The 14,652-nt window shown below is 39.4% G+C and overlaps 2 protein-coding genes across 2 annotated transcripts in view; both read right to left on the reverse strand.

The window, feature by feature from the left end:
• Positions 1-12,513, reverse strand: part of LOC121151869 (phospholipid-transporting ATPase ABCA3-like) — a 63,317-nt gene extending 50,804 nt beyond the window's left edge. The window contains exons 1-6 of the mRNA XM_040973720.1: positions 12,389-12,513; positions 11,365-11,938; positions 9,493-9,757; positions 6,877-7,004; positions 4,927-5,077; positions 1,527-1,786 (exon numbers count right to left, since the gene is read on the reverse strand). Of these exons, the coding sequence (XP_040829654.1) occupies positions 1,527-1,786; positions 4,927-5,077; positions 6,877-7,004; positions 9,493-9,757; positions 11,365-11,938; positions 12,389-12,513 (1,503 nt within the window). The remainder of the gene's footprint in view (positions 1-1,526; positions 1,787-4,926; positions 5,078-6,876; positions 7,005-9,492; positions 9,758-11,364; positions 11,939-12,388) is intronic.
• A 1,012-nt stretch (positions 12,514-13,525) lies between these two features.
• Positions 13,526-14,652, reverse strand: part of LOC121151870 (phospholipid-transporting ATPase ABCA3-like) — a 55,992-nt gene continuing 54,865 nt past the window's right edge. Inside the window, exons 29-30 of the mRNA XM_040973722.1 lie at positions 14,160-14,233; positions 13,526-13,781 (exon numbers count right to left, since the gene is read on the reverse strand). Of these exons, the coding sequence (XP_040829656.1) occupies positions 13,647-13,781; positions 14,160-14,233 (209 nt within the window). The 3' untranslated portion in view covers positions 13,526-13,646. The remainder of the gene's footprint in view (positions 13,782-14,159; positions 14,234-14,652) is intronic.

A 14,652-nucleotide genomic window follows, 5' to 3' on the forward strand; every position in this document is an offset into this window, starting at 1 on the left:
CCTGGCAACCCTGTGTCCTGCTTTCCATCCAGCTCCTTGTTTGTGGCCTGGGAAAGCACTCGAGGATGGCCCAAGACCATGGGACCCTGCACCTACGTGGGAGACCCGGAAGAGGTTCCAGGTTCCTGGCTTTGGATAAGCTCAGCTCTGGCCATTACAGTCACTTGGGGAGTGAATCATCAGATGGAAGATTTCCCCTCTTTATCTCCTCCTTTCTGTATATCTTATGATGATATACAAGGAGCTGGATGGGAAGTGGAGCATCTGGAACATGAACCAGTGCCCAAATGGGATCTCAACATGTGCAAGGAGAGGACTTTAGCCACTAGGCTCCGCTGGTATCACTTTTTATGAAAGTGTTTTGTACATTTTTTAAAGTAAACATTTATTTACTTAATTTACTTGAAAAAGAAAAAGGAAGAGAGTGACATACACAGATTTCGCTCTGTCATTCATTTGCTCCCCAAATCTCCCTTACCAGCCAGGGTTGGGTCAGGGTGAAGCCAGAAGCTGGGAATTCATTCTCAGCCTCCTAGTGGGATCAGAAGTAGAGGCACTCTGATACAGGATGCAGGCAACCTAAGTGGTGTCTTTACTGCTATGCCAAACACTAGTCCTTCTGAAAACAGTGTGAAGGTCTGAGTCTGCCTAGCACACACAAGATTAAATAAAGGACATCAGATTTGAAAAGGAAGATATCAAACAGCACCATGTTTCAGTTCAGCAATTCAAGATAAGGAAACTTCCAAAAACTTGTGGAAAACAAAATTAAAGAATAAAGAATAAAAAAAAATGTGTTACTTAGCTATTTATAGCTCACAGCAACAGGCTGAGTTGTAATAGTTTTTCATAAATTTCGTTCAATATTATGACAGTCATGTAAATCAGGTACTAATAATCTATGTTTATACCCAAGAAAATAAGTTAGAAAGGTTATGTGACATATTATAGACCAGAAAACAAAGCCAGGTTCATGGGCATTCCAAGAACAAAGCAAGTACTTTGTAATTAGTAATAAATAAGTAGATATACAAGTAATCAGTGAAGAAATCATTGGTTAAATAGATTAGTGAATTCTTATTTATAAAATACTTGACTTAACATAACATGTGATAGACTAAGACACAATATCTGGAAGAACTAAGACCGTTTAGAAAAAAAGAATCAGAGATTAAAAATTGGTCTTAAAAAAATCAGAGGACCATACAGTCTAGGAATTAAGTCATGTCTCAGTTGATCTAGATAAAATTTCAAAGTACAGATTATTTCTTTGTTCCAAACTTGTTTTAGGGCATTTTGTGTTTAATATCTATTTATAATAGTCTTGCAATTTTCTATAATTATAACTAAAAATCCTACTAAGAATTCTAGTGGGGGTGGTGGGGGAAAACTTTAAATATGCATAGAACTAAGCATTTGCTACTTGACTGCTGCTGTTTCGTGTGTGCACAGGTAATTCAACCCTCCCAATACAGATTCATAATTTCCTATAGAAGTTCTACCTACTACAAGAAAAGTGGAATTACCTTCAGTCGATTGGCCTTTTCCCACACAAGAGATTGAAGCAGGGTAAGATGATTTATAGAGAAGATACACACAATGATGAAAGGTATGAAAACGGAAGCAAATAAAAAGAAGGCATCTTGATAAAATAATGGGTATGGAAACCTCTTAACAAAAACCCTGACATCATTAAACAGTGCTTCTGCAGCTGTTCTGTTATGATACTTCATGATGGCCTTATCCACGGCATGCTGAACAGCCAGGAATCCTTCACTGATATACCCTAAATGAGGAAAACAAAGATTGCTAGGTGTAACAAGCCAAAATATAGCTCAGCTGAACAAAGAAAAGGCAATTAATGTACAGCCACATGCCCCACAGTAACATTTCAGTAAAAAATAGACCACATATACAATGGCAGTCCTACAATATCACAGAGTGACATGGTATCTTAGTCTGTGCAAGTATACTCTGATGCTCATTCAGTGACAAAACTGCTTACACGAATGCCCTTCTCAAATCCTACTCCCAGTATACATGACTACATCAAAGGCAAAAACAAAAATAAAAACAAAAGCAGGATTATTGCAGTGGTGTATTTGGACTAATCTTCCCCTACAGGCGCTGGCTTGACTCCCAGCTGCTCCACTTCAAATTCAACTTCCTGATAATGGCGTGGAAAATGGCAGAGGCTGGTCCAAGTCTGCAGACCCTACATGTGGGAGACCCTTAAGAAATGCCTGTCTCACAGCTTTGGACCAGCCAGCTCTGCTGATTGTGGCCATTTGGGGAATGCACCAGCAAATGGGAAGTTCTTTCTCTCTGTAACTGACTTCCAAGTAGAGCAAACATTTTTTTTTTTTAAAGAGCAAACAACAAAATTAACTGTTGCAAAAAGGCTCTTCTAATACAAATACATAAAATAATTTCGTAATTTTAAAACTTTTTATTTCCTTTCCAGTATATACTAGAATGCCAGTTATGATGCTGAATATAAATGACAAAAGTTTTTTACTTTATTCCTAACATTAGGAAGGAAGGAATACATTCAATACTTTTTACCAGTAAGCTACAATGTTTTTCACATATTAAGAGAATGCACCTGTTCGCTTGGAGAGTTTAAGAATATATTTATTTTATGTTGGAAAAATAATCTAATTTTACAGAAAGTTACAAAGGCAGTATATGTCTTCCTGGTAGAAAGAGTAGAAACTAATTTTGTATTTTAAAATGTATTTAGCCCATTTACACACGTGATCTTCAAGATTTCACAGAAAATTCATATTGTAAGAAAACTATGCATGAATTTCAAAAATGTATGGACCCAGTTTAGCTTACCTTGAAAATTCTTTAGTTTTATTTTCACTTACAAAGCAAAAGAAACAGAGATTTCCTTTCTGCTGGTTTACTCCCCCAAATGTCCACAATGGATAGGGCCATTTCAAAAGTTGCTAAGGTATGTTATGCTTATGTTTGCTGGTCAAGAGGCGTTGTAACTGTTAAATAGTTCCAAGTTGTGGGATAATTCTAAGTATTCTTGCCTGTAAGGTTTTACCATATTATTTTCAGCCTTTTCTAAATATTTATCACTGATACACAGAAATATAATCCTGTTAACCTGGTAGTTTGTTAAAGCTACAGAGTTTTAAAACACATACATCAGTGTTAAAACAAACGCCAGTCTTTCTCACTAGTTGTCCTAACAAAGAAGGTGAGTCCAACACAAGACTCTTCTATTCACGTCCCTATGGATCTGTAAGTGTGTCATTTGGTTTTCCACTCCTAAGAGCAGACTGATTGGGCTACCACTGCAGAATGCTCTGCCGACCGTGGTGTGTGCACAGACCCCCTTCCTCTAGCAGTGCCCTTGGGCCTCTACATATAAACCTGAAAAATCTTAACTCTAACAGCTTTCTACATTTCTTTTTTTTTTTTTTCCATCAAACTCATAGGCATTTCAAGGCATTGTCTATGACTGGAATCATAATGTAGCAACATAATTTCAAGAGGTATAAATTTTACTTCAAATTTTATGACCAGAAAGATAAGGTTCGGGGCTGTTGAGGTAGTATATGGGCCAACCATTCATGTGCAAGTGTACCGGCCACTGCACGTCTGATCCAGCTCTCTGAGAAAGCAGTGGAAGACGGTCCTAAGCCTTGGGGCCTTGCACCCACGTGAGAATCTTGGAAGAAGCTCCTGGCTTCCAGCTTTGGATCAGCTCAGCTGACCCAACTGTGGTCTGGGGAGTGAACCAGCAGATGGAAGACCTCTTTCTCTCTGCCTCTCCTCTCTTTAAAAAAAAAAAAATCTACCTTTCTTCAAAAAAAAGAAAATTTTCAAAGTGTTTTTCAAGTTAATAGCAATAACATACCACACAATCCCATCACCCTAACTTAGCAACTAGTTTCCTTTTGGAAATTTATCCCAAATTTTATATGGATGAAAATCTAGGTTAGACAGCTATAATTTCATAACTTTGGTGCTTCAGAATATTTAATTATGGTTACTTTTGATGATTACAATGCTCTGTCAAGTTATATTTTATATTTCTAGCTAAAATTTTTAAGAATTAAGATAAATTGGTCATGATGCTACTTATTTTGTTGAATAACTTATTCAAAGTAAACTTGCTTAAATTGTAGATTAAAATAACACTCTATATTAAAAACATTTTTAGTGGTAGTATTTAAAGTTAAATAGTTTGGCCCAGCACAGTAGTCTAGCAGCTAAAGTCCTCGCCTTGCATGCACCGGGAATTCCATATGGGTGCCGGTTCTTGTCCTGGCTGCTCCACTTCCCATCCAGCTCCCTGCTTGTGGGAAAGGAGGAGAGGATGATCCAAAGGTTTGGGTCCCTGCACCCACATGGGAGACACAGAAGAAGCTCCTGGCTCCTGACTTCAGATTGGCTCAGCTCCAGCCATTGCAACCATTTTGGGAGTGAATTAGCAAATGGAAGAGCTCCCTCTCTGTCTCTCTTTCTCTCTGTATATTTGACTTTCCAATAAAAATAAGTCTTTAAAATAAAAGTTTAATAGTTAACATAAGTTTAAATTATAATGATAGTGAAAACTGTTCATCATTCCAACAGAATAACATAAAAAATATCATTATCTGTGTCAATACCCAAAAACACATTGATACAATAAAGGCAAATTTTAAAAATAATTCTACATCTAAATACAAAGTCATACAATTTCTTTTATCCAGGAAAGACAAAAAGGTCATAAAATAGACTAATCAAGTGTATAGTTTCGGTATGTGGTTCTAGATAATGAAAGTTTAAATGAAAAAAAAAATCAGTGTAGTAGGTTAAAAATAGCTGGCTTTTATCACAAAGCTGAAGGAATGAATATAAGTACTAACTTATAACAATTCTTACTATACAACTGGGAAATTAACAGACATAAAATCCACTTACCGGGATTTCCCCCAAGTGTATCATACTGGTTTCTGGGTCCCAAAGAAGGGAAAGATGGAAAGAGAGAATGTGTTAGCCAAGAATCCTCTTGAAATTCGTACATAAATCTCCTGTTTTTCTTAATACTGCTAAAACGCAGGTGGTATTTTACCTAGCAGAAATAAAAATGAATAAACAATATTTAAGCAGGAAGAGTCAGAAACACAAGGAGACCAAAAGTACATGTGGTAATATGTGATTTTAAGGCACGTGGATCACCAAAACACTGAACACCAGGAGGCGACAGCAAACGTCTCAAAAGGCACACAGCAGAAGGCTCAGCTCACACCTAAGCTTGTGCATGTTTCTCTTTTAATCTGCCTCCCCTAACTCTGCAAAATTGTTTTTAACTGAACTCTCCATAACATGTGGATGTTTACTGTAGAGCTGAGGTAACCAAATACAGGCGAAACCTGTATATGTCACTGTGAAAGTATTTTTTCCTAAACAGACAGCTGGGAAATAAAATGTCATGAAAGAAACACTAATTTATCTTCCCATTATGCAGGCCAAACGTTCTAAGTAGAAAGTCTCTTCCCCTCCTAAAAGCTATTTTAACTTAAGACTTTTAAAGGAAGACAGGGCAGTAATAGGCTAAGTGATTAAGTGTAGAGTGTTACATATTTTTAATTATTCACTGAAAAGATAATACTAACTCTGAACAGCCGAGTTGTTTTCAAAGTACATCATGTTGTATCTAAGTAGCTTTAGATGACAACAAATGAATCAAGAGTTTCAAAAAAATCTGAAGGGTCAGATGAGGAACATCAGATCAGAAAGATGTGCAAGTGAATATTCACATGTTCACAAATCAACTCACAACTGGCTAAATGAAGACAAATGTTTCAGGAAGCCAGATAATGTTTAAAGCCCTTTTACACAATTAGCTCAAATTCTAGTTGAGGAAATATTTGCTAATTACATTGTAGCATAAAATTCAACTACAAAGATATGCTTAGGACCTTTAACTGGAAAATAAAGGAAGAAAAGGGGGTGCGTTGGAAGGATAGACAATGTAGAGTCCAAGCAACAGTCTTGGAGGGTCAGTAAGGGCAAGCACCATGGGGGCAAGGTTAGCAGGACTATACAAAGGCAGGTGATCTCCTGTTTTTCTTAATAGATCCCAATTGTGCCAAAAACATTTTGCCTTGCTCTACCCACAATGTTGAGCCTACATCATCAGCCCATACTGAGTCAGTAAAGCGGGAAGGCGACACCTATGGAAGTAATAAGGGAGTGATAGTGCAGAATAAGGAAATCCCATTCTACTTTGCTTAGAATGTGGTGACCTTCTTTACTTCTAGTTATGTTGACACCACCTGTGTCCTAAGGGCAGTATTGTGGCTCCACGCATGCCAGCAGCAGAGACCAATTCAAAGTACTCTTTTCATATTTTCAAGGCCATTATTAGAACTTTTCCCTGTGTCTCCAGTTGCCATAATTCTAATTCAGACTGGCTAAGCTTCAGAGTTATTCTCTAGATTTAGAAGTAGAAATGGGGATATAAAACTGAGCAAATGTCTTTTCCTGCTGTGTCCCTCACTAGCGCACATGCATCTGCTTCATCACATCAGATACTTTGATCTAGGAAATGTACAATCACTTCACTTCCTCTGGACTACAGATAATGGCCACATCAGACATAGTGGTGAAATAATGTTCTTACTTGATATTTTTTCTTGTGATATTAAGAATAGGGCTTGGTAGGCTATAATAAGTTCCTCATCAAAATAAACCACTGATAAACAAGTTAGATTTTGAATCAAATGCCTTGCTCTACCATGTACAAGCAATGCAATCTTGGGAAAGTTAGTCTCACCACTTATAAGATTAAATAATGACACTTTTACTTCATTAAATCTCTGGAAACTGGAAGTACAATTACAAGGTTTCTATATAAAGTTTTCTTACCTTAAGTGGCAGGGGATCATTGCTATTTTGGAAGTTGTGGTCAAAAACAATAGCAGCCACAACTTTCTTACTGTTATTAATTTGTTTAACATAATCTTCAAAGTCTGTTTCCAAAGAAAAGCCCAGAACTATAGAGACAAAGAGAAATCTGGTATATGAGCTGTCCATATAAAGGTGAAATATATGGCAGCACTTCCCCCCTGAGAAACTATTTTTATAGACAAAGAGTTACCATACTAGTATAAGTTTCAAAATGTTGTTCTTCAAAAACTGGCATAACAAAATAATAGATATTTGGAGTACACACATTTAAACGTAGATAATGTTTAAAACTTTATAGCAAGTTTAAAATAATAATATTTGATACCTATTGAAAAAGGTGTTTCAATGCTTTGAAATTTCCACATTGAAGATTAGAAAAAAACTGGTCAACATAATTTAAAATTTTATCTTAATATCTATATAAAAATACTTAGAAGTTTGGGAATGAAATCATTGTGATTTCATTTTAAATATCATTTTAAAGATTTGTGGAAGTTACACTCAATGTATGAAATAACTGATTTAGGATAAACTAAATTTAACCTGACTAAATTTTTTGGCTCTCTTAATTTAAGTCAAAATATTCATTTTAAACATATGTATATGATTTTCTTAACAATAAACATATATTTTCTGTATGTAGGATAACAATAAACATATATTTTCTGTATGTAGGATATCAAGGATTTTAATAGCCTGTTGGGGACTTGGTTCCTGGGCTCCAAGGCCTAACTCTTTCTGAATATCACAGACTATTATCAAGTCATTTCCCCAAGCCACCTTGATTTACTAATTATTTACAAACAAATCTCTCCAACTTATAGCCCCCAGTCTTGATAGGGTCTTTTCTATGTAGGAAACATGGAACTTTGGTGAAGACTCCTGTGTTTTCATCGTCTAAAACATCTGCACATAGGTGGATGTGGGTATTTTGGTATGCTTCATTAGGAGTATTGCTATCTTATAACTGCACCACAATCTTGGGGGTCAACTCTGTCAAATGTTTGAAAGAATCCATGCCTGCTGAGTTTGAAAAGTCCCAGCAAATCAGCCCAACCCTACCTAACGGAACTGAAAGAAGCCCTGACTGTGTAAGTCTCTAATCTGCAAAAATAGCATTCTCTTCCCTTGGTAGTAGCGAGTCCCTTTCAGGTCTGTTCCCAAATGAACTTGTCTAGCTGTTATGTCTGTGATCGCTTCTTTGTCTTGTTCTATACTAACAGGGTACATACTGGATACCTGCCCACAAAGTCAGTCATTCTTACAGCTGTCTGTCTGTCTGTCTGTCTCTCTCTCTCTCTCACACACACACACAAATAACCTGGCCCAAAAGAAGAAAAGGGGGCAGGTGCTCAGTGTAGTGATTCAGACAGGCCCCACGTCTCTTATTGGAGTACCGAGGTTCTGATTCCAGCTTCCCATTAATATACACCCTGGGAGGTTAGTCTCCCATCTGAGACCCAGATTGAGTTGATGACTCCCAGCTTGGAGCGGTATGTTAGTTTCCACGAGTGGGTTGTTATTTTAAAAAAGCAAACAAAGACACACACACACACACACACACACAAATCAAGACTAGTCCTTTCCTGGTCTTTGGCTTCCTATATTATCATGTAACTTTCCCTTCTAGCATCTGTTCCCACCTTGATGCCATTTGTCATATTGTAATGTAGGCAAGAGGGTCCTGAGTGAAGGTCAAATAGATACAGCCACACGACCTTGGTCAGTCAACCTCCCAAAGCATAAGACAGATAAACCTCTATTCTTTATACATTATCCAGCCTTAGAAATGTTTTAATAGCAGCAAAAAATTGATCAACATCCTTATGACTTACATATGCTTTGTATATAAACAACACTTTAAGTAAATGACTGCTGAGTATGCATTCAGAATAAAGGCTCATGATGACCATGTGCCTTTGTATATCCCTGGAGTTACTCAGAAGCACAACTGAAAATAAGGAAGACTTCATATCACAGAAATGGAAAGCAACCCAGATTAATACAAATCAGCCTTTGAATTTTAAAATATTATTACCTTTTCCAGACTCCATAGAAAAAAAATTGCATGCATCAAGCTTAACAGAATCCATAATATATTTAGGAGATTAATACCTAGTTCTCATGGTACATTACAAGGTTTTACTTGAGAGTTCCATATTGGTTACTCAATATCGTGTCAAATAAGTCCACAATGTTGTAAATTGTTGTTGATGTTACATTGTGGCTTTAAATTGATAGGGATGATATTCTGCCAGCTCTGCCTTCAGACCAGAGATGGTCTCCCCAAGAGACTATTGAATTTATCTGGACAATAAGGTGCTGGACTCTATGCATGGTACATGCTTACGATGAAAGAATCTTGACTGAATTTAACTGTAATATTGCAACAAGGTGGAGAAATCCACCATGGGGGCAGAGTATGGGGAAGAGTTGGGGGTATCCCAGAGCCTATGAAACTGTGTCACATAATGCAATGTAATTAATATAAAATAAATACATTTTTAAAAAGGTATGTCTTTGCCAAAACAGTTCAATAATATATTTTTTAACAGAAAAATCTTAATTTCTAACCTTTCATATTGGTGTGTAAACTTTGTTTCACATTTTCAACAATATTCTGTACTACTGTACTTTTGGAAGGCACGTAAGCTAGTTCCCAAGGATAGGGAGTAACGGGGGGAATCCTGATGAATGCAGGTACGTTCTCAACATTCTGAGCAGCATAATAGTAAGGTCCACTCTTCTTTGCAGCAATATATTTGCGTGTTAACAAAATCACAAAACAAAAAACAACCGTCAAGAACATTTCAACAAGTAAATTCAAAATTCGCCGCCTCTAGAAGTGGAAAAGAAAATAAGATTATGCTAACTGATCTCAGAAGTCTTTAACTTCACAAATGACTAACTCTTTTACATTAAGTTGACAGATATATCATAGAAGAAGAATATGTAAGTGGTCATCAAGTACAGCTTCAATCTGTAATAACAAAACCCCTGACTCGTTTTCATTTTCATTTCTATGTGGTATTCTACTGTTATTGAATTCTGTGGGAACTCTATATTTATACATATAATCCCAGACTTGGAACTAGAAAAATGAAAACATAATAAATTGATACAGTGAATCAGGTTGTCATCATTCTCCTGTGTGGCCTTAGAGCTGTTGCAACACAACTACAGAAAATTCAACTTGCCTTATAAATAAAATTCTTCCAGAGAAGACTCCTAAAAGCTCTGCACCCCAACCAAGCCATTCTTCAAGAGGGAGGAATTTCAATTCTGCAGGGAGAGAAAAGATTTAAATAAAAAGGAAAATAATTAAGAATAGCCAATAATATGCAAATTTCATACACTTATTTAGTACAACACAGAACGATTTTTACTGAAGAAATTCAAGTCGCTGGACACAACAAAGATACATCTCATCAAAGTGCTAAATGTTTTCTCACAGAAATTCTGCATATCCTACAGATTCTAACACTGATTACACTTTCCAGAACATAGGAAGAAATTATCAGTTCTTTCCTAGAGAGTTCATTTAGTAAATACTGAACTCAGCACATCCTTCCATTCACAAAACAATAGTAATTCTACAATAATCTTGGATGGAACTGTGATAAGCATAATCCAACATCATGTTTTAAAATAATTTTCCTTCATTGCCCATACACTGAGTGCATTAAGAAATCTCTCCCTATCAGAAGTCTACAAAGTCTTCCTCCTATGTCTTCGTTTAAGAGCTTTCTAATCTTGCTGAGTGTGTTCTGGCCATGGAGTGAAGCTGGCACAGCTGGCACAGTAAGTCAGGATGTTAAGGTTTTTTGTCCTCTTTCCAAGCCCAAGGATTCCTGCCTCTTAACCAGCATTTCTCTGCTCCTCGCAGGGACACTGGCTCCTCCTCTGTGGAGGTTGTCTCCCTGGGACCACCTCACCAGGGCTCACAGTGTCCTTTCTCACGCCCCAAAGTGATGGTGGTGGTGGGGCTTTGTGCTGAATATGGGGGACACTGTCTGAGAAAAACTCTCCTCTCTGACACTCAGCCGGGCTACCTCCAGCACATCCCGTGGTCTTAATTGTTTCAGACCCCTAGTAACCTGGGGCCAGTTCTCCAGCAACCCTAATATCAGCCTCCCAGACTCCTCAAAAACCTCAACTTTCTATCCTGTTCCACCTAACTTTGATTTTGCTCTATTTTGGCAGGACTGATAGGATTTGAACATTTTCCCAACTTACTTACAATTTCCCTGGCTAGTGTCCCCCTTGGAGGCCGGCGTTCAACCTACCCCCACCCCAGATTCCCATTTCACAGATGAGCCCGGGAGAGGTGAGCCAGAAAACGGCAGAAGAGTCGGGAGTCAGGTCCACTGAGCTCCCCAAACCTTCGCCTTCTGTCACGCGAGTTGTAATCAGAGGAACGGACCCCAAACCCCAAAAGTCCCTCACGGTTCGTTTAGCTTCTGAGGACAAGGCGTGGAGGGTCGGCACCCGGAGTGCCTGCTCGTCTCCGGAGGGCGTCCTGGGGACCTGCAGGACCCCGGCGAGCGGGGCGGCCAGCGCAAGGCACCTCAGGCAGGAGGAGGAAGAGCCGGGGGCACAGCCTGGGCACTCACCGCTCAGGCGTCGCAACCGCCACGACCGCCGCCGTCGCCGCCGCCGCCGCTGAGGGGCGCCAGTCTGGAGCGCGCGCCGCCGCCTCTCAACGCTCCTCACAACCGCCCCACCGCGCAGGCGCCCCGCGGGCCTCGGCCTCGTGCGCGCGCGCACTCCAGGGCCTAGTGCTGGGAGCCAGCTGCAGTCCCCGCTGGATCCACCGGGGTCCAGCGGCTCCAGGCGCGCCCTCCTCCCGCCATGCCTAGTGCCTGGGGCCTTCCTCAGGTGACCCCAACAACCTTGCTTCTTGTGTTCTGACCAAACCCACCCATCTCCTGCACGGACCTTTGTCATGAAGTTAATCCCCTTTCCTGGACTACCGCCTCCCCCCTCATAGTGGGTCCTTTTAAATAACCTTTTGGGAATTCTGGGCGCAAAGACCACATCAGACAAATACTAAATGTTAAGTTAAAAGTTAATGTGTTTTTCCCCCCTTTAAAGAAGGCCCACTTGGGAAACCAGTTTTATAGGATCTGAAGTTGGTTTCCAAGGATCTGTAGCACAGGTGTGGGAATGAAAACTGAGGCAAGACATACTCTAGCCGAAACCAGCACAACAGAGACGGACTTCTGGACGTCACTCTAGTACTCAATATCCAACTATGGCTGTAACAACTTTTGGACAAGCCATCCCCAAATACAGCAGCTTCGTGGAACAGCTCACTCTTTATGTTGGTGATTCAGTAGCACCTATTCCACCTATCTGATTATCTTTCTGACCACGAATCCTAAAGACCGGATTAGGTTTCTCATACTGTTCATGGTCAGCAGTTAAGCTGTCTCTTGGGATGCCTGCATTATTTATTGGCGTTATTTACCTGGATCCAAGTCTTGGCCCTGTTCCCATTCCTACTGTTACATCTTGGCAGGCAGCAGGCTCAAATACTATCTGCCACCCATTTGAATGGAGTTTCTGGTTCCCAGTGTAATGGAGCGCCGCCATTAATGGCACATACCACTTGTCAGGTTGACAAAAAGTGGACAGGGCACTGAGTTTCCACAACCCGCCCTTCCTACCTCCTCTCGCATCATTCATGTTAACTGAAGGCACCTAAAGTGCACACTGCCCCTCCTGCCTTCCACAGCACTCACAACTGACAGCACGTTACTCTGCAGGTTCTGCACACCTGGCCCCTCCTGCCCTGATGCCTTAGGTTAGTTGGCTGTAGGACAACTTTGGGTTCTAGAAACTTACTTCCTGCCTGAAACTTTGTACTGCATGGCTCTCAATCTGATTGGAGGATGAGAGCTTAAAAACCTGTGACTTTTGCTGCTTGGCACAGTGGCTACTGGAGTGTAGTGGAAGCTGGTGTCACCAAGCTTGGACAATAAAGATTCCGCCTAACAGTGTGATCTCGCTCGCACTCTGCAACACCAGTTTCCACTTGTCTCAGGATGTTGTGGATGTTGAAGATAATACCTTTCAAGTAAGTAAATAATTGAAAGCGGAGACAAGGACATTTTTGATTTCTTTCCCTTTCCACTTTATGACTTCTTTTCTTCTTAATGAGAAATAGGGGTGGGCCAAGGGTAGAAAGAACACTACCCAAAGGAATGTTTGCTTCTGCTCTTGGATTCTAAAATGTTCTCAAGAGTGAAGATTCCCTTACAAAGGTAATATGTTCCTTTGAGTTGACTTTAGACTTCATGATATAAAACCCGTGTGTGCATGGGTATCTTTACGGGAAAGAAAGATTTACTCCAGGCTTTATTGCTTCATATCCATAACCTGATGTGAAAACATCATAAAACAATATAGGCTGTCACATTTCTGGGTGTTTCTGTTCAAACATTCAGGATACTCAGGAATAGGTGTCCTTCCCACTCTGATAAATGGTGCTCCCCTAGTTCTAGGGGTGAAAACAGGAATTTAATCAACTGTCTTTACATTTGCAACATGTTGTATGCATAGGCCACCCAGTGAAAACTGCAAAGAAAAGGAAACAAACTTTCTCACTGGGGAAAATTTTTATTACTTAAATCTATTTACACCAAGATATACAAACACAGCAATTTCACTCTGTGTATCCAAGTATAGCCAGTGAAAGATACAGGGTAACTGGCTGTAGCTGAAACTCATGGTTCAATATTCTGACGACCTGTTGTAGCTAAATTAGCAAAGCTCAGGAACACTTGTTCCAGGGTTATCTGACTGATGGAATAATCTTCTAGCTCGAATTTCTCTTTAGCTTTCTCCAAAACTCCAAACACCTTTAAGAACAGCAAAAAGGACTGTTAGCATTGCAGTTTCCTCTCTAGCCCCCAGCCTGGATTCGTTTTTCCTCCACTTTTTCCACATCATGTTATGTTTACTTGGGAAGACAAAGGTTACACAAGGGGAGGATGAGAAAGAATAGGAAATCATGGAGTGCAGAGGATGCAGGTCACCATTCCCAGTTTCTTGACAGGTGTGCATTAATATTGGGACTTAAGGGAAGCAACAGAAGCAATTGGGTTTTAGGTATCTGAAAAGAAATCTAAAGACTGCTTCTATAATGCTGGGATCCCATTCCATTTGTCTAAATTTCAGATACTTTCCACTATTAGTGCCCTCTTAGGATGTTAAAAGGGCATAGTTTGAGCCATTACCTTTCCCCAGCTATTTTTCTTACTGGGAATGTAATAATTAAGGAATCCTTGACTCTCTTGTGTCAATTTGCTGCCTAAGAAATGAAAAAAAAATACAGGTAAATAATCTTCTAAGCTTCATTGATAATTGCCAAAACATCGCTTCATTAATTTAATCGTATGCAGTGGAGGAGTGAGTAGGGTTAATACAAAAGGAGATATAATTCAGAAAGAAAAAAAAAACACTCTTCAGTATACATGACTAGGTTAAGGCATTCAGAAGATGTGTTCCCAATGGAATAATTTTATTATGTGGAGTTCAGGGGAATTATTTTTTTTTTATTGCATTTCATTTTATGACATCATTTCATGGGCTCTGAAGTTCCCCCAACCCCTTCCTGTACCCCTCCCCATGGTGGATTACTCCACCTTATTGCAGTATTACAGTTCAAATCCAGTCATGCTTCTTTCATTGCAAGCATGTACCATGCATAGAGTCCAGCACCTTATTGTC

Source organism: Ochotona curzoniae, unplaced genomic scaffold (assembly GCF_017591425.1).
Source record: "Ochotona curzoniae isolate NIBS_2020 unplaced genomic scaffold, NIBS_Ocur_1.0 contig_2321, whole genome shotgun sequence".
Classification (NCBI taxonomy): Eukaryota; Metazoa; Chordata; class Mammalia; order Lagomorpha; family Ochotonidae; genus Ochotona; species Ochotona curzoniae.